Raw genomic sequence first — 22,171 nt, forward strand, 5'->3', positions numbered from 1 at the left:
AAAACAGGAAGGGTGTAGGGTGGACTTCCGGGCCCCTGTATTTTTTTTGTCAGTTCACTGTCTTCTAAGTTCCATGGGGTTCCTGCTTGACCACCTAGCCTTGACCAGTAGGGGTTTTTCTCCCTTGGGAATTTTAGATTGTCATCTAAAAAGTCATCACTTTGGCCCAATACTGAATGCTGTGTTCCACTCCGGGTACTGGGAGATGCCCCCAACAAATCTTGGGCAAAACCCTAGACTTGACCCAATGACGCTCTGAGGGGGAGGGAGCTAGTTCCTTCTAAAGGAGTCAAGGGAATACTCAGCAGCTTCCTCCATAGCTGGATCTTCACGTCCCAGCCTGGGATTCGGTGTTGTGCACTGGTTGGAAGTGGGGCACTTGAACCACCCAACGCCTGGCTCTCGATCTCCTTCCTACTCCTTCCTAGTCATTGGCCAGAACTGCCTCTCTGTACCTTGTTCACCAGTGAAATGGAAATGGGAGCTACTTTGTGGGCGGGTGTGTGTGTGACTGCACATTACACGAGTAATGTGTGCAAGAGTTGAGTACCAATGCCCAGTGAGAAGGCAATATATTTTAGATATAATAATGATAATAATTAATAATTTATTCTTAATGATTATTCATGATTAGGATGGGAACTCTAACAGATCTTGGTTCCCTCACTCTACTTAGCTCAGCGTCAGTCAAAATCATGGCAGATGCTTTATGGAGACCCCACCAGATGGCACAACGTGGGAAGGAGTAGATAGTGATGGCATGGTTGTAGACGGCATGATGAGGGCCAATCAAGACCTCGTCACAGCACATAGGGTGCCACAGGTCCCAAGTGCATGAAGGCTTCCTCCAGGTTCTGGTCTTTCTCAAAAACCCAGACAGATGCAAATTCCACCCCAGAGCCTGATACAGATAATTAGAGATAAAGTAGCTAAGGTGCCCTCTAGGTTCACTTAAGGCTTTCAGAAACATTCGGAAGTCTGTTTATCATCTCAGAGGGTACCAGTCAGAACAGAAGAGAGACATTAAATCTGCCCCCAAACAAGGATTATGCTTGGTGAGTTCAGTTCCTTGTGTGATGAAACCTCTGGCGGCCCCTCCTTAGGGGTTACCATAGGACCATTCAGCAGGCCGCTGATGCTGTTGGGAATCCCGGATGTTGAACGGGTATCATGTTGTTAGTTCAATGCCTTCCCTCTTCTGCCTCCCTGCACTCCAGCTCTGCATATGACTTCCTACAATGAGATCTATCAAAGGCTTCCCTCAAGTGCACTCTGTGGCATCAGTGCTCTGGGCAAAAAGGGTTCCATAGCTAAATAAGTTTAGGTCCGGATGAAAGAACATCAGTTAGATGTCTTTGTTGCAGGACTTTTCAGAACCTTTTTAATATGTTAATGTAATTTGTCCTCAAGTTACCTAATCTCAACTGTCCTCAATTTTCTGCTGGCCCCTTTGATTTTCTGAGCTTTCCTTTCTTCTGAGGACTTAGAATGTAACAGCCCCCAGCTGTTCTTTATTCTATGCATCCCAGAGTGGGTAGAGACCCCAGTGATCAGAGTAAGTCCCAAGTAGGGCCCAACTTGCCTCCATCTCATCTTCTGTTTCTTGCAGAAAGGAACAAGGGTAGAATTGGAGGGTAAGTGACAGCTGGGGAGGGGGGCAACATTGATTGGTTGGCTGAGGGGCATGGGGAGTCCTTGGGGCGGCAGTGTTTTCAGAGGTGTGGTGGTGGCATCCTGAGCAACTTCCTTTCTTCTAGGATCTTCCCAAAGAGCTTGGTGGCCTCCATGGCACAGCCCCAGTGGATGGTGAGCCCGTAGCCTCCATGACCATAGTTGTGGATGACCTGGGAAAGGCAAGAGAGAAGGTAGCCAGGAGGGCCCTGGAAGAGCTCTCTGAAGAGTTCTGGGGAAAGCCAGAGGGCACCAGAGGGACTTTGAGTTCCCTGGCAGGATGGTGGGGCCCCAAGAACTCCAGTAAGGGGACTGTTTGGGGAGCTAGAGATCTACACCTTAGGCTCTCTTTTGCTTAGAAGATGGACCTGCTTTATACACTCAGCATGGGAAAAGTACAGTCATCTAGAACTTGAGGTCAGGGATTCCCTCCCCCAATCAAATTGTTTGAAGTTCTCTAAATCACCTTTCTTGTTTCCATCCTGCTCCGAAATGCCAAACCTCTTGTGTTAATAGATAGACTCTTCTACCCACCTCGGGAGGAAAGAAAAGCCAGGACATCCTACAGGGGGTACTCTGCCTAACATGCTAATTTGTCCCAGGGACAGAGGCAAGACCCCTGGGGCCTTTTTTAAAGCTAAAACCATCAGCAGGGAGTCTGACTCCATATGTAACCCTTTGCTCTATATGTGTGTACACAGGCATACAAGCACATACACATCCCATATACACATATCACATACACACACACACACACACACACACACACACACACACACTCTCCACATCCCCGGCATAACGGAGGAAGGAGGACCTACACAAGGAGGATGGCATTCCTGTGGCGACCCCAGCTACCACCTGGTCAGGTCAGTTCCTTAAGCCAGGGCATCCTCTGCCATCTCAATAAGCCCCCTTCTTATCCCAGAAGGAGCATGAAAGAAGAACCCCAGAGAGCTGATAGAGCAGCCACAAAATGGACATCTGCAAAATGGCTCTGGAGTCAAGTTCAAACCACCTCCCAGCCATGCCCTTCACCAGTTGTCTGATTTAGCCAAATGATTTCGGGTCTTAGATCCCCATTATCCTCACCTGAAGCATGGGGAAGAGTCCCTGCCCCAAAGAGCTGGAGGAAAGATTCAGTGAGGTCGTTGGACCACAGGCTTTGACAAACCGAGGTGCACTGTCCTCTCTGTAACCTTGAATAAGTCCCTTACCATCACTGAACCTCAGTTTCTTTACAGAGGAGGGGAGGTTAGCCAGCATTGTCCTGGTCTGCCAATAGGCTATGTGAAGCTGGATGTCAGGCAAGACTGGAAATGCCAGAGCCTATCAGGGGTAGGAAAGGACTTTGCTTTCCTTGTCAGGAGAACATACCTCTGTGTTAAAAGACCCAAAGTGAAGCCGTTCTCTTTCTAGCCGAATTTGGGGGCGTACTGGCCGGAGGCCAGTAAATTCAGCAACAATTTTGGCATCCTGGAAAAAAAAGGTGTTAAGAATTCATCTCTGGGTTTTTTTTTTTTCTGCTGCCATTTTTGGGTGATAGAGTTAGCTTTGGAGTCTCATTATCATCACCAACAAGAACACCATCACTTTCGTTAACCATCACTACCATTACCACCTTTATCAGCCACCAACATAATTATTGTCACTCTTACCACACCACTACCGGTTCTGTCAATGACCCCATCTCCATCAACCACCACTACTAGCCACCACCATGATGTCAACAGTCCTGCATGAATGAGCACATTCATCACCATCAACACCACCAGGGTCATTATCACCAACAGGCAAAGGAAAAAACTGAGATTTCAAAACACACAAACAGCAAACACTGAGATTTCTAGGACAAATGTATCTTCTCCTTGTGCAGACAGACTAAAAGTGTTTTTAGGGATGTCACCTCGAAAGATAGCAACTCTTAGTCAAGAATCGATAGGGGTCACCAGCTCACAGTAGGACTTCCTTGTGCATTATCAAATTCTAGTGAATTTCACAGACCCTTGCTGGAATAAATCTGCCCAGTTATCCTGGGGGCAGTGTCTTCCCATCCCCAAGGGCCTCATGATCAAGCTGTCAAGACCCTGGTCTAAGGTACTGATACCCCTCCCCACCTTACCTTCAGTGTGGGCTCCAGTCTGCAGCAACCTTCCCAGATGGTTTTGTGGTCCTGGATGTTGTTTACCTCACTCCAATTCCCCAGCTGGAAGATTCCTCCGAGGGTCACTGCCTGCATCCTAGGTAAAAGTGACGAGGGTCAATGACGAAGGGACATGTAGCCTTTGAGGTGAATGGGGGTCATTGCTAAGTTCACCCTTCCAGCCATCTCTACCTAAATCCCCATGATCATCTGCATTGTCATCCTTGCTAACACCACCATCAACACCATTGTAATTGCCACTGTCATCAGCACCCACCACCATCTCCACTGTCATCATTAATGTCACTGTCAACCTCATCATCTCTTCCAATGCACAGCATTGTGACTATAGTTAACAATACTGTATTACATACTTGAAAATTGCTAAGAGAGTTAACCTTTTTTTTTTTTAAGATTTTATTATTTACTTGACAGAGATCACAAGTAGGCAGAGAGGCAGGCAGAGGTTGGGAGGAAATCAGGATCCCCGCTGAGCAGAGAACCTGATGCGGGGCTCGATTCCAGGACCCTGGGACCATGACCTGAGCAGAAGGTTAGGCTTTAACCCACTGAGCCACCCAAGTGCCCCAAGAGAGTGGATGTTAAATTTTCTCACTACACACAGGGAAATCATCATTATGTGACATGATAGATGTCTTAGCTAATCTTATTATGATAATCATATTGCAATATATACATATATCAAATTGTCACATACGTTGTAAATGTTCACCATTTGTCAATTATATCTCAATGAAACTGGAAAAAATGTCATCTATGTCAACAACATCATCTTCACAATTGCCTTCTTTGCTACCATGAATATGTCATCACCATCAACCCTATTCACCATTTCCACCATCAGCATTCATGTTGCCATTGATAATGTCATCTCTGCCACACCACTAACGTTTTCATGAAGATAGCACAGCCCCACTTAACATTAATGTCCCAGTCAACATGAATTAACATTGCCTTTGTGTTTGTCATTTCCACTATACATCATCATTGATGGCATCTTCTCAGTCAGCACCAGATACTGTCTACACTCCCAATCCTGCCATCATCATTGACATCCTCATCAACACCACGCCACCCCATTAATGTTAGCACTCTACCATCCTTGTCCCAATCCCCTGTGAACTTTCCCAACAATGACAGTACTATCTCCACTATCACCACTATCTCAATGACATTGTCATCCCATCAACATGGCCATCATCTTCACTAACATCATCACCTCTCCCATTAATACCATCACCACCAATCACCCAGATCCCTATTTCCACCACATTCCTGTTATTTCTGTTCACATCTTCCAATGTCATTGCCCTCACACCCACTACCCTTGTCTCCAGGATCACCACTCCTGTTGTCCAAAAGCATCTTCAAGATGGAGTCCAGTTAAGGCTGAGTCCTGCCTTTCCAGGGATTTAATGGCTCATCCTCACTTAGAAAACATTGAAAGAAAAAACCTGCAGGGACTAAGCAAAGGGGCTGGGGTGGGCAGCATGGAGAGGCCATGAAGGTGTCCCTTCTTCTGCCTTAAGATGTCAAATTCTTACCCTGGGATGATGTATGGGGACTGGTAGATGCCTTTCTCTGGGTCATGGGTGAGAATAAAGTGCTTCATCCAAGGGGCATCCACCTATTGATTGAGGGCAGACAAGCCTCATTAGAGGAGTTGGATCACTGGGCTTCCCTGCCCTGCTCCCCTGTCTGCCTAGATGTTCTGACAAGTGTGGCAAAACCCATTCCTCAGCACTCCACTGACCCCTGTGCTCCAAGTCTGCACTGACTGCTTGCCCTTGCAGGAAGAGCCATCCCTGGTCCCTGAAATATCACACATTCTCACTTACATGACCACAGAAAAGCCCAGCACAGATGAACAATATGCATACACATCAGCCCACATCAGGAACACACCAACACTCATACAGGCACACATATACACACATGTCCACAAATGGGAATCCTTCACACATAGGCACACATACACAGTGAAGGTAAATGTGGGATGATGTTTATAAGACACAAGCTCTTAAACCAGGTTGCCAGGGTATCAATCACAATTCCACAACCCACTACCATGAGAACGTGTGCATGTTACTTAATTCCTCTGTACTTCAGTTTTCCCATCGGTAAAATAGCAATGGCTATACGATAGATCTCATCTCAAAGGGTTCCAGTAAGGATGAAATTAATAACACAATAAAGTGCTCATACCTGTACCTGGTACTTAATAAACACTCCAAAATTGTTTGCTCTTTTTTATTGTAATACAGGAATATGCAACTCCTACATAGATACAAACACATACATGCATGCTTTGCTATATTATGAAAAAAAAAACCCAAAAGAGAATGTTTGGCGGGGTTATGTTGGTCCTTCTTATTTCTTTAATATGTCAATTGCCCGAAATCTGTGAGGCTCCTCTAACAGATATCCCCAACACATCCTCTATTTTCACAAAGGAAATAAACAGGCAGCTACAATCTCTCTGTCAAGAAAATCAGTAGGTTCCATCCCTCACCTTCACACTCACCTTAATAATTTGTCCCCGGCCTGGCTTCAGTAGAGGGTCTGGCTGCAATGCCCCAGCACACACCCCGGTACAGTTGACAATCACATCAGCACCATCTCTTGCTACCTGACAGCAATGAACAGAGCAGGTGGCATGGGAGGGGGGAGGGCCCTTGAATCCCCAGCATCCTCCTTCCCTCCACCCTTCACCCTGCAGCTTTCTGCCCCCTATAGAACAACAGGGAGGAGACTCAATGAGGAATACAAGGAACAGACTCCAGATCTCCACTCCACCCACTTACCTGCTATGTGACCTCAGAAATGTCCCATCACTTCCTCAAGGCTTATCTGCCTTCCCTATTAAGTAGGGCTGGTAATATCTGTTCTTAGGTTGTGTGAGGATCCAGTGTGACCCTGGATGTGAAAGTGTTCAGCAAGGAGGACTGTGGAGTGGGGGAAAGCTTCTTGGGACTTCCCAGAAGAAGTCAGATGCAGAGATAGTTCTCTTCCTCCTTCTGACTCCTTTTTATTTCATTCTCTTGCCTTCTTCTCTGCTGAGGCATTTTCAGAAGGCATGTGGGAACCCCAGGCTCTGTGCAGGTGTGGGATACTTGACAGTTCAAGGGTATAGCATCATGAGCACCTAACCCCCCCGGACCAGTGCCAGGGACTCCCCTCACAGGGCAGTCATGGGACATACACATTGCAAGGCACTGTTGTCGTTCAAGAGACAGTAGTTGCTACAATGGACCGTGAGCTTCTTGGGAATAAGGGGCTGTGTCTGAGTTAACCATGTATCCCAAGTGCCCATTAGGACTCAACCTGGAGTAGGTACTCATACATAATGCTAGTAACTGTATTTACCAACACCTTCACATTCCAAGCACATTCTAGGTGCTAGGATTGAGTGAAGACTTGCAACAAAGCTCCTGGTGTTGAGCCAGTGCCTGATGGTGATAGCTGCTACTATCATTGTTATTGATGATGGTGTCACTCTGGAACCAAGTCAGCTAAGAGCCTTGACTTTGCAGAAACATTAACTCTGATTTATGTAGGAGGCAACCAAGTATCTGGAACTCAAGAGTGGAGTGCAGCTGATACTGGTAAGAGGCAGCTAGCTCTCTGGCACTAAAACCCATGGAGGCTCAGAGGTAGATTAACCCCTAATGTCCACCACTATCTTACCATCCTTTTGTTCTAGCCACCATCAAGACAGAATGCTTGAGTCCCTGTGCGGTTGAAGAAAGGTCTAGAGACAAGAACAGGCCTCGAGGGGACCCTGGGAGTCTGATCAGGGGGCGGGCTCCCAACCCAGCAACAGGAAGCAGAGGCCTCCCCTCTTCACCTTTCTCCCACATCCAGCCCCTTCCAGCCCTTCAACTCACCTCCTCAAAAGACTCTACCTTCCGGTGGAAGAATTTCACTCCCCTCTCAGTTAACCTGGGGGGATCAGACACATCAAAAAGCCCAGTATTCAGTTCTTTGTCCCATCTCTCCAAGAAGATGGCATGGTGGGTGTTCCCTCAAAGAACCTTTTGTGGATGTTAGTCCCACAGGATGCTCCTTGAGAAAGTGGCTGTGTAGTCAGATCAGATCAATTCATAAGCACCTTGATAGACTAGTGGTCCATGAAATGTCCCTTGAGAAACCTGAGATGGTCCAAGCCCCTTGTCAAGCAGGTGGAGATGGGAGAAGAGCTTTGGTGAAGGTCATACAGTGAGTTAATGATGGGATTGGGACTTAGACCCAGACTTCTTAGTTCAAAACTCTTCTTACTACCACCACATTGCTTTGTACCATCAAAGAGAATGAGATGCAGGGTGGCGGAGGGGCAGAGCTGGACCAATGCTAAAAACCCCTTTGTCAGAAGCAAGGCATGAGGAGGAAGGTGGGCTGGGGACATCCATCCCTGAGTATCAGTATCAGTACTGAGTATCAGTATCAGTACTCTTATCAGTATCAAAATGTCCCAGAGGAAAAATAACTGTCATTTTTAGAGATGTAAAGAAACATGAAAAGAACAGGAAATAAATCCTATGAAAGGTGAAGCATAACTCCAGGACTATTTCCTAAAGATAGAAAAAGTGGGGTTTTTAGTTTAGTTAGAGGCTGGATAGGAGTCACAAGTATCCTAATGTTAGGAAAAATGACTATGATTTAGTGCAATGATTCCCAAACCTGGCTGATAATTAGAATCACTAAGGGAACTTCTTAAAACACAATTTTCTAAGTCCCACCCCAGAGGATCTGATTCAGTAGATATAAAATGGGGTCCTGAAATCTGCATTTCTAAAACTCTCCTCAGGTCATTTGACAAAAACTGCAATCCACTCTAGATTTTTTTAAATCTTAATAAAATAGTAAAACATAGGAAATATATAGAATCTTCCTTAATACTAATATAAATATAAATATGTCTCTCAAGCTAGTGTTTGCTAATTTAGAACACTGCAGTATTTCTATTAACATCATGAACAAGACAGAGACAATGACTATTCCCTGTATTAGTTAACATTGTTCTGGAGGTAGTGGCTACAGCAGTTAGACAAGAAAAAAAAAACGAGGTATAAAAATAAAAGATAACTTATGTTTTGCAAATGATGTAAATATGTCTGGAAAACTTAAGAGAGTCCATTTAAAACAATTGCACAAACACTATGGATTTTGGTGAGGTCAATAATAAATATCACAGGTCAAGAGCTTCCCAGGTGGTTCTGATGCCCCATCAGATATGGAAACCATGGTTTAGTACACAGAGGTGATCATAGCCAATGATAGCTCCCACCAAGACTGAGCTCTCCTTTAACATTTGGGGTTTGTAAATACAAAAACAAAAACAAATCCCATGAACATTTGTCTGTAGACACCCTGGTCCTTGGGAGGTGCTTTCCTTAAACCAAAGTTGAAATTCTCACCTTTCAGTCAGCCATGGTAGATACCTCCTCCCCTCCACAATCAAGCTTGTGTTGAACCAGCCATAGCTAAAGTCAAAACCAGGCAAGAGAGGCGATAAAGAATCAGAATCAGAATGATATTCAGACTTTCAAATGGAGGTGGGAGGAGTCTCACTTTGGGGGACCCCCAAGTGTAGAGCCAGGACCACTGAGTGAAGTTCAAATGAGGACTGGTTTTCAGCGCAAAGAAAAATTTTTTTATCAGAAAACCCATCTCTGACATTGGGGTGTGCACATGGAGACTGGATGTGCATTCTTAGAGGGGATTCAGGTATGGGGTGGGGTGAGGGGAGGGCCAAAGAGACATCAGGCTGCAAGAGAAAGAACAGAGGTGTTTGGAGTCACACAGACTGGGTTGGAATCCCATTTTGGTTGCTTGGTTGTGTGACCTTGGGATGTCAGCCTCTCTGTAGATCTGTCTGAATCATGGGACCACAGCCCCTTTGCCCCTGACAACAACCTCACCTATAATCAGGGAACATGTCTAACTCTCTGCCAGTCAGCTTCCGAAATCCCAGAACTGTGTCCTTCCAGGAAGGATCCTGCCAAGAGAAGAGAGAGGGAGGAACAGTGATGAGTGGAAGTGAATTGAAAATAGTCCAATGTGTACCATGTGTAAGGTGCCTTTCCAAGTATGTTACTTATACCTATCCATTTAATATCCCCAACAATTCATTGAAATACATACTATTCTTATCTACATTTTCACAGATGGGCCAGCTGAGACTTAAAGAGATTAAGCAACTTGTCTAAAGTCACACTGCTAATAAACAATGGAGCTGAACCAACACAGTCTGGCTTCAGAGTCCATGGCCTTAACCATGATGCTATATGAAGGAAGGGTAAGGTGAGAATAAGGCTGAGGGCAAGTGATAGGGTAAGAGTCAGAAACAGGACAGAAACCACGGACAGTGAGGGTTATACCAAGGGTGAGGGTGGGAGGCAGCAGAGCATAGAATCAGACAACCTGGTGGGGTTTTGGGCCTCCCCACAGACCACCTTGAATTCTCTTAGACTTCCATTTTCTTGTCTGTATCATGGAGTTAATAATCACTCTTGGTCCCATGGAAGAGAACAGATAATATGGGTGATGCCCGTCGCCCAGTGCTAAACATTGACTCAGCCTTAGAGAGCTGGCCTGGGTTTCTGGACGCCCAGCCAAAACCATCTCCTTGAAGCAACGTGAGAACATCCCCCAAGGCTGTGTCCTTCTTAGCGCATTGGGCACCATGGGGTCCCAGACAACCTGGGTTCAAATCCCAGGTCTATCACGTAAGAGATTTGTGACTTGAGGAAGTTACTCCATTTCTCTGAGCTTCTATCTCCTCATCGCACAAAGAGGCTAATGATAGCACTTTTGGTTAATTATGAGAATTAAACAAGTCACTAGTTGTAAAGTAGTTAGCATAGGGCCTGGTACAAAGTAAGGCTCCTGTGTCATGATGAGTGTTTTAGTCTCTCTTGGTGGAAAGTCCTGGCATCTCCAGGGGCCCAGGCAACCTTGTGACTTCAGCATGAAATCACCACCAGTACAGAACGTGTCTGGATTTGCCTCTACCAAAGGCTAGTTCCCCTGGTTCATCAGAAAATTCTTTGGTCTCTGTCAATTTAAGGACAAAATCAGAACCAAAAATAATTTTAAAACAGAAATAGAATTTAAAGGAAACCTGATTTGAATGTAAGAGGTTGTCATCTACAAGGCTCAAAGTACTCCCTAGAGTTGGGCTCCCAGCTCTGGTCTGTGATCAAGGACGCCTCACTCACCGGAAAAGCTTCACGGAAGAGGTTGTAGCCTGAGATTAGGGCCAGGCCCATGTTTGCAGCGTTGGGAGAATGGATGTGGCTCAGGAGATAGTCGAAGGTCTGCCGGTTCCAATGCCTGGAAGGATCCCGCAGATTCTCGGTCACCTAATACCCCGAGCTGGATGAGAAATCTCTTAGGGTTGGCTTGCATTGGGATTGTGACCAGGCTGGTGGGGATAGGTCAAAATTCAGAAACCCACCACATTTCCTTCTGCAATATCTCAAATGCTTATGGGTCTTCCCTATCCCCAGACTTTCTAGTAGTTTTCCCCATTGATAGAAAAGAGAAGGTAGGAAGCAAGGGATAATCCAGCACAACCATTTGGAGCTCACTTCAGCCTTGAGATCATGTAGCTGCAAGTTTAAATGATGGCTTCGGCTCGCTTTGAGATCTGTCCCATAATTCAGGCTCACTCCAAGCACTCCCCCCTCCATATAAATGCCAGCAGGAGACCTTAGCTTGCTGCTCCCGAATACTTTCCTCCTCCTCTTCCTGGGCACAGAACCTGGCTATGTCTCCTCGGCTCCCATGCAGCCTGGTGTGGTCACATGACTGCACTCCGCCCAGTGGACCCTAAGACTGCACACGTCATCTTCATGCTGTACTCCTTCCAAAACCAAAGCCTAGTGACATCAGAAGGCATGATGACACAGTACTGTGGCCACATGAGAAGCCACAGAGGAGGACAAGCAGAGCTGTGAGATGCAAGGAACACGGGCCCCTGAATTGCCACCCACTGGTCAGGAACATCAGTTCTAGAATTTATGGGAGAATGTAACTTCTGTTTGAGTCTTTACACACTTGGGGATTCTTTCCTGAAGCAGCCAGCAGTTTGCAGTTTCTAAACAGACAAAATAACCTTTGCTACACCTGGTCATCCACCTACCCAAACATCCACCTGGAGGATCCTCAGAAAGTTAAAACTAGCATTACCCTATGATCCGGCAATCAGACTACTGGGTATTTACCCAAAGAATACAAAAACACTAATTCGAATGGGTACATGCATCCGGTTCATAGCAGCATTATTGGCAATAGCCAAGATACGGAAGCAGCCCAAGCATCCGTCAATTGATGAATGGATAAAGATGTGGTCTATATATACAATGGACTACTGCTCAGCCATAAAAAAAGAATGAAATCTTGCCATGTGCAACGACAAGGACAGAGCTAGAGAGGACAATGCTAAGCGAAATAAGGGAAAGACAAATGCCCTATGATCTCACTCCTATGTGGAATTAAAGAAACAAAACAACTGAGCAAAGGGGAAAAGAGAAAAAGAGAGACTCTCAACTGTAGAGAACAAAGTGATGGTTCCCAGAGAGGAGGTGGGGGGGGGTGCAGGGAAATAGGTGATAGGGATGAAGGAAAACACTTGTGGCAAGCACCAGGCATTCAATCCGTGTAGTGCATACCTGAAACTAATGTAACACTGTATGTTACCTAACTGGAGCTAAAATAAACACATTTAAAAATTGTTAAATAAAAATGATTGTCGCTGGTGTCTGGGTGGCTTAGTGGGTTAAGCCTCTGCCTCCAGCTCAGGTCATGATCTCAGGGTCCTGGGATCTAGCCCTGCATCGGGCTCTCTGCTCAGCAGGGAGCCTGCTTCCCCCTCCCCCTTTGCCTGCCTCTCTGCCTATTTGTGATCTCTCTCTCTGTTAAATAAAGAAATAAAAAAATCTTAAAAAAAAAATGATTGTCGCAATGGGCAAATTCAGGGGAGATACATTTCTATGCTGTTAAATACAGCCGAGAGACTGTTAGAAATGGCAATTGGAATGAGTTCAAATAAACCGAAAGATCTTTTTACGAATTCATATATGGAAAAAAATACGTCTCCAAGGGCAAAATTGCCCCCTACTGTACCCAGTATCAAGGACTTTAGTGCATTTTGTCCTTCTTTGTAATTATTGCTGGGATTCGAAGGGCTCTGTCTCCTTTTTTTCTTTTTTTTTTTTTTAGATTTTTTTTTTTTGAGCGAGAGAAACGAGAGAGAGAGAGAACAAGGAGGGGCAGTAGCAGGGGGAGAAGCAGACTCCCCACTGAGCAGAGAGCCCCATGTCAGGCTCGATCCCAGGACCCTGAGATGAAGACAGCCGCCTAAATGACTGAGCCACCCATGTGCCCCCAAAGGGCTCTGTTTCCTATTAGCCCCTGGGGAAATCAGATGAAAATAACCTTTAAATAAATAAACTAGGAAACAATATCCCAATATTCCTGACCCATCCATGCACATGGCATCCACAGCCACCCAGTTTATGGGAGGCATGGAGGAAAGCCTCCATTCATCTAGCACATAGTAGGGCTTACTATTTTTTTTTTAAAGATTTTATTTTATTTATTTGAGAGAGAGAGACAGTGAGAGAGAGCACGAGCGAGGAGAAGGTCAGAGAGCGAAGCAGACTCCCCATGGAGCTGGGAGCCTGATGTGGGACTCGATCCCGGGACTCCAGGATCACGCCCTGAGCTGAAGGCAGTGGTCCAACCAACTGCGCCACCCAGGCGTCCCAGGGCTTACTATTTAGTAGTATTTTCTTCTAAGCCTTGACAAGGCACTCTTTCTTTTTTTTTATGTTATTTTTTCAGTGTTACAAGATTCATTGTTTATGCACCACACCGAGTGCTCCATGCAACCCGTGCCCTCCTTAATACCCACCACCAGGCCCTCCCAACCTCCCACCCACCTCCCTTCCAAAACTCTCGGTTTATTTCTCAGAGTCCCCTGTCTTTCTTGGTTCATCACCCCCTCCGAAGTATCAAATCACTTCTCTTCTCCTTCACCCAATGTCCTCTGTGTTATTACTTATGCTCTGCAAATAAGCAAAATCATATGATAATTGACTCTCTCTGCTTGACTTATTTCACACAGCAGAATCTCCTCCAGTCCGGTCCATGTTGACACAAAAGTTGGGTATTCATCCTTTCTGATGGAGGCATAATACTCCATAGTATATATGGACCACATCTTCCTTATTCATTCGTCCGTTGAAGGGCATCTTGGTTCTTTCCACAGTTCGGCGACTGTGGCTGCTATTGCTGCTATGCCATTGGGGTACAGATGGCCCTTCTTTCCACTACATCTGTATCTTTGGGGCAAATACCCAGTAGTGCAATGTCAGGGTCATAGGGAAGCTCTATTTTTTTTTTAAAGATTTTTTTTTAAAGATTTTATTTATTTATTTGACAGAGAGAAATCACAAGTAGATGGAGAGGCAGGCAGAGAGAGAGAAGGAAGCAGGCTCCCTGCTGAGCAGAGAGCCCGATGCGGGACTCGATCCCAGGACCCTGAGATCATGACCTGAGCCGAAGGCAGCGGCTTAACCCACTGAGCCACCCAGGCGCCCCAAGATTTTATTTATTTATTTGACAGAGAGAGATCACAGTAACAGAGAGGCAGGCAGAGAGAGAGAGAGGGAAGCAGGCCCCCTGCTGAGCAGAGAGCCCGATGTGGGACTCGATCCCAGGACCCTGAGATCATGACCTGAGCCGAAGGCAGCGGCTTAATCCACTGAGCCACCCAGGCGCCGGGGAAGCTCTATTTTTAATTTCTCAAGGAATGTCCACACTGTTTTCCAAAGTGGCTGCACCAATTTGCATTCCCAACAAGGAGCTTGTTCTTGCTGATGGGAACCCTGAGAGGGAGCGTCCCCTCTTCGAATTCAGCCCCTCCACTTCCCCGGGCCGCTTTCTGGGACCCTCACTCACACTTCCTGTGGGTTGCTGGGGTCCGAGAGGTAGGCCTGACAGAGGCCAGCAGCCACGTCGCTGTTGGTGAACGGGGTGAAGCGGTCCGCATAGACCTTCACATCCAGCAATGGCAGGACCGAATGGTAACGCTCGTGGATGCACAGGGCAGTGGAGAGCCCAACGACACCTGCTCCAATCACCACCACGCGCATCGTGCCAGCCTACAGGGAGGAAAGGTTGCAGTGTGCCATCACCACCGTCGCCGCTGTCCCCTGAAAGCTTAGAAAGTGCCAGACACCGCCAAGCGTTTCTACACCTGATCCTCCTACTGACCCTCAGAAACAGAAAAATGGAATCACAGAGAGGCAAAGCAACTTGCCCAAGGTCACACAGTGGGTAAGTGAAGCAGCTGTGGTTGGGGAGCCTTGCCCAAAGACCTTGCCCCAAGCCAGGAACGTAACTGGGACCGGAGAGTTTTCTGGCCAGCCGCTAACTGGGAGGTAGCGGCGAGGACCTTGAGCTTCAGCTTCAACGCTGCCTCAACTCTGCCACCTACTGGCCATTGACTTTGGGCAGGATGCTCATGAGCCTTCACCTTCCGGGAAACGGTGGGGAAAAGGACTCGTGCCTTGGAGAAGAGATGGGACTTTTAACTAGATGGCCAGTGTGAAAATCTCAACATAGCGTCAAGTGCGAAAGAAGATGTTTACTGACATTTGTGGAGCACCTACTGCGTGCAACCCCAGTGCTGAGTGCTTCTTCCCACGTCCTTAGGAGGCTGGGGCTTGTGTTAGTGGCCCCATTGTTCAGATGAAAAAAAAGAGGCTCAGAGAGGTGAGGTAAGTTACTTGAGATCACACAGCCAGTAAGTGATGCTGCTGGGATTTCATTTCAATTCAAGAAAACTCAATGTCCACATAGGGCACACCTACTATGTGCCAAGCTGGGAGCGAGTGGATGCAGGTCTGACTTATAGAATTCAGATCTTCCAGCACACCCACTCAGGGAATGCCTCGGTGGCTGGGCTGGTTTGGTCCTCAGATGTTGAAAAGGCCTAGCAGCTTTTGACCTTGAAGCTGCTTGGGCCCTGCACAGCAGGGAAATACCCTGTGGGCTCCTGCTGAGGCAGAACAAGAGGACTTTTTATGCCCGGAAGGGCCAAATTCAACTTTCCCTCCTCTATACTCACAGCCCTCTTCCCACAGACCGAGCCTCCTGGCAACCCGGTGGCCCTGAACGGCAGGACATTCTCAATATGGCCTAGTTTTATAAAAGGGGAAAACGGCTCCAGCCCACAAGAACTGGACTCCGTTGGGGTTTCAGCAGCCAAGTTGGAGATAAAACCAGGAAACGGAAAGGCATTGCTCATTGTCCTTCCTGCTGCGAGGCTTGGTTGCAGGGGCAGACCCTCTCAAGGACCCCTAGGCTCTTCCCATCCCTCCTCCCCACTACTTTGACTTAAGAGATTCAATATCCTCTTCTGTAAACTAAGAATGACCTTGACCTCACAGGATCACCCTAAAAATGAATCCACTAGCCTGGTGGAAGTTTCTGGTGTGGCCCTTGGCACAGAGTAGGCCCTCAGTATGTAGTGAACTCCTTAGGTCCCACGGCATCTTGAAGATAACAAGGGAAAGAACACCGAGGGAAGGAGAAGAGGAAGAAGGGAGAATCAAATGCGGCTTCACTTCTGACTCTCTGTGTGGCCTTGACCAAGTTACTTCCCCTCTCTGGGTCTTCTGACTCTCTCTATGAAACTCCGGAGAGTTGACCACTTTTGTGCATTAACAATAAGAAGGCAAGAATAGAGGGCTTTCCTGTAATTTCCAAATACGCTGAATGAATCCCGGAGGCGGTAGTAACAGCCCAGGATGGGGGTCAGACATACGAAGATTCATAGCCTGGCATCTGTCCACACCAGCTGTGTGTCCCTGGGCAAGTCACTTAACTCAACTGAGCGAGGATGACCAATTTCCTCCATTTCTCAGGACTGAGGATGTTCCCAGGACGTGAACTCTGAGAGAGAAAACCAGGGGAGTCCTAGGGCAAACAGGGCTGAGTTGGTCATCCTCACTGAGGACTTTTAAGGGTTAACAAAGCTTCCTGTCCATTGTCTCCCTACCAGAGTATCAGCTCCAGGAGGACAGGGCATTCCTTTTTTAAGGTTTATTTATTTATTTGAGAGAGAGAGAGTGAGTGCACAAGTTCGTGGGGGCGGGGAGAGTACAGAGGGAGAGAAGCTCAAGCAGACACCCTGCTGAGCCCAGGGCCTGACATGGGGCTCGATCTCACAACCCATGAGGTCATGGCCTGAGCTGAAACCAAGAGTCAGACACTTAACCAACTGGACCCTGGGCAGGGGTTTTTTTTGTTGTTGGTTTTTTTTTTTTTTTTAAGATTTTATTTATTTATTTGACAGAGAGAAATCACAAGTAGATGGAGAGGCAGGCAGAGAGAGAGAGAGGGAAGCAGGCTCCCTGCTGAGCAGAGAGTCCGATGCGGGACTCGATCCCAGGACCCTGAGATCATGACCTGAGCCGAAGGCAGCGGCTTAACCCACTGAGCCACCCAGGCGCCCCTGGGCAGGGTTTTTTAATCTACTGCCCTATCTCCAGGGCCCAGAATAGTGCCCTGCCTATAGCAGGGATGAATGAATGAATGAATGATTCAAGTTTTTATGAGGCTCAAAAGAGAAAATACTGGTTAAGTGCTGGGAAGTTCATAAATTACCACAGTTGATTTTCACCATCCCAGTTCACAGGGAGGGAGTCAAGGGCAGAGAGAGGAAGCTAAGTTATTTGAGGTCATAACAAGGGTTGGAGGAAAAGTGGGGTGTGAACCCCACTCTGCCTTTTCCAGGGCCCGAGTTTTTGTTGTTCTTGTTTTTTCCATTCTCATGCCACCTAGAAAACCAGCAAAGGATGGAGAAAAAGAAGCTGCTTCTATAGGGGAGGTTGTGAGGGATGAAGAAAGCATGAAAACCCTCCAGAGGTTTCTGGGCAGGGAGAAAGAGGCCTCGGACGGAAGCAAAGCAGGCACACTGCCTGTCTTTCAATAACCAGGCTGGTCAGGTGTGTCAAAGCCTCTGGTTAGGAGCAGGAGCACATGCCGAAGAGAAGAGCTTGGGGGACGCCCAGAACAACATCTGGAACCAAATGGCCAATACGAACAGGGACAAGTCACAGTGTGGGACTCAGTTTCTCCAGCGTGTAAAGTTCTAAAGATGAGTTAGACATTGTCATGCAGACGGGGAAACTGAGGTCCGGAAAAGCGGAGGGACTCAACCAATGTTGTATTTGTGATAAAAGGGTTTGTGTGGTCTTGGGATGAAAAAGTCTCTGTAGGTTGAATTGGGAAAAGAACGGGCCATACAGAGACGGCAATAAGCCTGCTAGTTAGTATGTTCCAGTCACTGCACTAAGAACTTTATGTGCTTTTATCTGCTTTCATCCTCTGACAGCCCTCGGGATTATCATTATGCCCATTTTCCAGATGAAGCAAGTGAGGCTCAGACACCCATGAGCAGCAGAGCCTGTGTCCATAAACAACACCAAGAGAAGCTGACAAATCACACTATTTGATAAAACATTCGAGAGCTAAGCAGGTGAACATAAAGAGACAGTATTTCAGGGTCCTGCATTGAAAGAACCCATACCATACAACGTGCATGTGAATTCTTAGCGTGTTGCTGATAGGCACAGACTCGAGAAGGAGGGATGTGTTTCCTAAAGCCAATCATCTTCAACTGCGTGAATCTAATCTGATGCTGATTAGAGCAAATTGTGCGTGTGCTTTAAAGCACAATGTAAACGCGTGACGTTCTTCCACGAAGCAGAAGCCGAGCTGTAGGATCGGACAGACCCAGCCTCCAGTTAAAATCATTCATGCATGTGGATCATAAACTTGGGGACTGGCATGCACACGTCTCGACTGCTAGGTCAGCCATTTCTCGCTGTTGCTGGCGTTCCTGTTAGTGTGGCTTTTCCCGTGTCTTATGCCCTTACTTCAACCAAGCAGGCTCGGGATGGGGAGAGGGTACGTTCAGGAAGATGCCGAGGTTCTCACATTTTTCTGCATGTGTGTGTGTCATTATAATGTCTCTGTCAGCGTGGGGCGGGAGGGGAATTTTGGGCGTCTGCCCCTCGCCATGCACATGTAGGCTCAGTACAGATGGTCCTCTTGCTTCCTCCTCTCAACTGCTCTGGGAGGTTTTACAGACGTGGGGCTGAGATTCGGGGAGAGGAAGTCACTGCCAAAGTCACACAGCCAGTGTGGGACAGCACTGGGACCTGGACCCTGCTCTGGGCTTTCCACACCGTGCTAGGTAACTATTAACCAACAGGCGGTAAGGCGGTAAGTGGGCACCTGACGCTTTCTGCTTGCATTTTAGTCTCGTGTTTGTTTGCTTATAACCTCCCTTGTACCTCAAAAAGAATTTAGGGCAGCTTGTGCCTTTGATTGCTATTTGCGTGTAGCAAAAAAAAGAAAAAAAAAGAGAGAGAGAGAGAGAAAGAGAGACTTGTTACAAAAAAATCAGGCGAGGTATTTGACTGAACTAAATCAGGTTGTCCGATAAGGCTACTTCTTCTGCCGCTGATATTTTCACAATTTACCTTTAAAAGGAACAGATTCAATAAATGCTTGACAAACAGGCTACCAGCCCCCTGTCCCCAAATAATAATGACCATTTACTGAGTACTTGCTACATGCCCAGTTCTGTGCTAAGCTCTTTCTGTTCATCACCTCTTTTGATATTCAGACTAGCCCTATAAGAGGTGATTATGATCCCTGTCTTCCAGAGGAGAAGGAGATCTGGAGAGGTGAAGGCACCTGCCTAGCCACAGAGCTGTCGCCTGCCTTGGGCTCTGACATGGAGCCTTCTCCTTGGCGCTGGGAGGACTTTGAGTCCCGGGCACCGCCACCCCCACTCACCTGGATTTCCAGACTTCTGAAGAGACAGCTGCTGTAGACGCAGGATCTTATCTCCTGAGGGGAGCCTCCTGATTCTGGGGCGTCCTGTCCTCAGCCCTCTGCCCCCAAACTGGGACTGGAGCTCAGGGTCAAAATCTGGAGTTACGGACAGGGCACAGCAAGGGGCGGGGCTTGGCACTGTGCTGCTCACAGGCTGGGAGACCTCCCCTCCGCTCCCCTCCTTCTGGTCACTGAAAAGTTGCCTGACTTTTCTGGCTGATCCTAAGCCTCTGGGGACAGCCCTCGGTGGGGGGGGAGGGGGGAAGGGCGGGAGGGCTGATGGGGACAAGGAGGTCTGTCTCTCGGGCCAGCTGGAGACAATCCTTTCTTCCCTCTTCCTGCTGCCACCCTGGGGGAGGGGAGGGTTGTTCCCTGGGCCACTGTGAGCCTGGTCTGCCTGACAGCCCTGTGGGGAGGCCACAGATACAGGACAGGGCCTCCAAGCGGCCAGCCGGCCAGCCTAATGCCATTTTTGGATGCTGGATGCCTGAGGCCAAGAAGAGACTCAAGGCAACGCCTGTTTGGGCCATAAGGATGCGTGGCTCTTTGCTGCCGTATCCCAGAGACACGGGCGGCAGAACTCCAGGTCCCTCCTCTGCCAGGGCTAGACGTGGAGTTGTGATTATTGGAGCCAAAGGATTACTAGGTGCCTACTGTGTGGTTGGGGAGACTGAGGCCCAGAGACACGAACTAACCAGCCCCAAGTCAGGCATCCTTTGGGTCAGCTTTGAAGATCCAACCTCCACTTCCCTGTCTTCAGCATCATCGATAAACAAGTGAGGATAAAATAAGAAAATGCAGGGACGCCTGGGTGGCGCAGTTGGTTGGACGACTGCCTTCGGCTCAGGGCGTGATCCTGGAGTCCCGGGATCGAGTCCCACATCAGGCTCCCAGCTCCATGGGGAGTCTGCTTCGCTCTCTGACCTTCTCCTCGCTCATGCTCTCTCTCACACTCTCTCTGCCTCAAATAAATAAATAAAATCTTTAAAAAAAAAATAAGAAAATGCATAGAAAAAACATAGTGCATGGTATTTTTCAATAATAACTTTAATTTTTAAATTTTAAATTTTGTCTTTATTTGACAGAGATAGAGAAAGAGCAAGCATAAGCAGCGGGAGCAGGGGAGAGAGAAGCAGGCTCCCCACCGAGCAGGGAGTCTGATGCAGGGCTCCATCCCAGGACCCTAGGACCATGACTTGAGCCGAAGGCAGACACCCAACCAATGGAACCACCCAGGTGCCCCTTTTTTAATAATAATTTTTTAAAAGATGGAGTGAACTTTATTTTTTACTCTATATATTTCTATTTCAATTGAATTTTTAAAATAATAGTCATGTATCACTTTCATATCACATGACCTTGTGTCCCTAATTTCCTTTTGCCCCTAGTTCATCATGGGAATATTTTAAATTAACAGTTAATTTAAAGTTAACAGAAATTCACCAGAGAGCTTCACGTGCCCGCCGACTCTTATACCAGCAACGATTGTATATCTTATAAATTTCAGTATGCCAGTTTTATGTATTATTTTTTTTAAAGGGTTTCTTTTTAAGTGATCTCTACACAGGGCTCAAATTCCTAACCCTGAGATCTAGAGTCCTGTTCTCCTCCAACTGAGCCGGCCAGGAACCCCATGATGTGACAGTTTTAAATACTTTGCCTGGATTATCTCATTTTTTTTTAAGTTTATTTATGTATTTATTTGAGAGAGAGTGTTCACAAGCAAGAGCAAGAGCTGGGGGTCGGGGGCAAGGAAGAGGGAGACAGAGAGGCAGACTCCTCGCTGAGTAGGGAGCCTGATACTGGGCTTGATCCCAGGACCCCGGGACCATGACCCAAGCCAAAAGCAGATGCTTAATGGACTGAGCCATCCCAGGTGCTCTGGATTATCTCATTTAATCTCACAATAGCCCTATACACTAGGGGTTATTATGATCAGCCCTCCCTTCAGTTAAAAAACTTGTTCCCCATGTCCACTCATGCTAGACACACAATTATCCCCATACCCAGGAACCCCGATTCTTACACATATCCCCAAGAGAAATTAAAACATGCCTCAACCAAAAAGCTTGTACAAGAACATTCACAGCCCAGAAGTGGAAACAACTCAAATTATCTATCAGCTAGAGAATGAATGAAACCAGTGGTGGAGTTTTCGCACAATTCCCACCATGGAATATTACACAGTGGTGAAAAAGTCAAATGTTGCCACATGCGACAGCCCGGAGGAATGCATAGTTGCTATGTTGAGTAGAAGAAGCCATACAGCAGAGGAAACCCAAACATGCTTCCGTATTTGTGAAATACAAGAAAAAGGCAAAACACGGGCGCCTGGGTGGCTCAGTGGGTTAAGCCGCTGCCTTCGGCTCAGGTCATGATCTCAGGGTCCTGGGATCGAGTCCCGCATCAGGCTCTCTG

General features: G+C 47.1%; 1 protein-coding gene across 1 annotated transcript; it reads right to left on the reverse strand.

Moving 5' to 3' along the window:
* Nucleotides 1-587: 587 nt before the first annotated feature.
* DAO (D-amino acid oxidase) lies at nt 588-19,946 on the reverse strand. The gene is made up of 11 exons (XM_044244100.1): nt 19,715-19,946; nt 14,801-15,003; nt 11,053-11,167; nt 9,754-9,830; nt 9,250-9,315; nt 7,720-7,774; nt 6,357-6,461; nt 5,377-5,459; nt 3,791-3,908; nt 3,046-3,144; nt 588-1,844 (listed from the first exon to the last, which is right to left on the reverse strand). Exons 2-11 carry the CDS (start codon nt 14,992-14,994, stop codon nt 1,713-1,715), a joined length of 1,044 nt encoding a protein of 347 aa, XP_044100035.1. The 5' UTR covers nt 14,995-15,003; nt 19,715-19,946; the 3' UTR covers nt 588-1,712.
* Between the last annotated feature and the right edge of the window lie 2,225 nt (nt 19,947-22,171).

The sequence above is a fragment of the Neovison vison genome, chromosome 3 (assembly GCF_020171115.1).
Source record: "Neovison vison isolate M4711 chromosome 3, ASM_NN_V1, whole genome shotgun sequence".
Lineage (NCBI taxonomy): Eukaryota > Metazoa > Chordata > Mammalia > Carnivora > Mustelidae > Neogale > Neogale vison.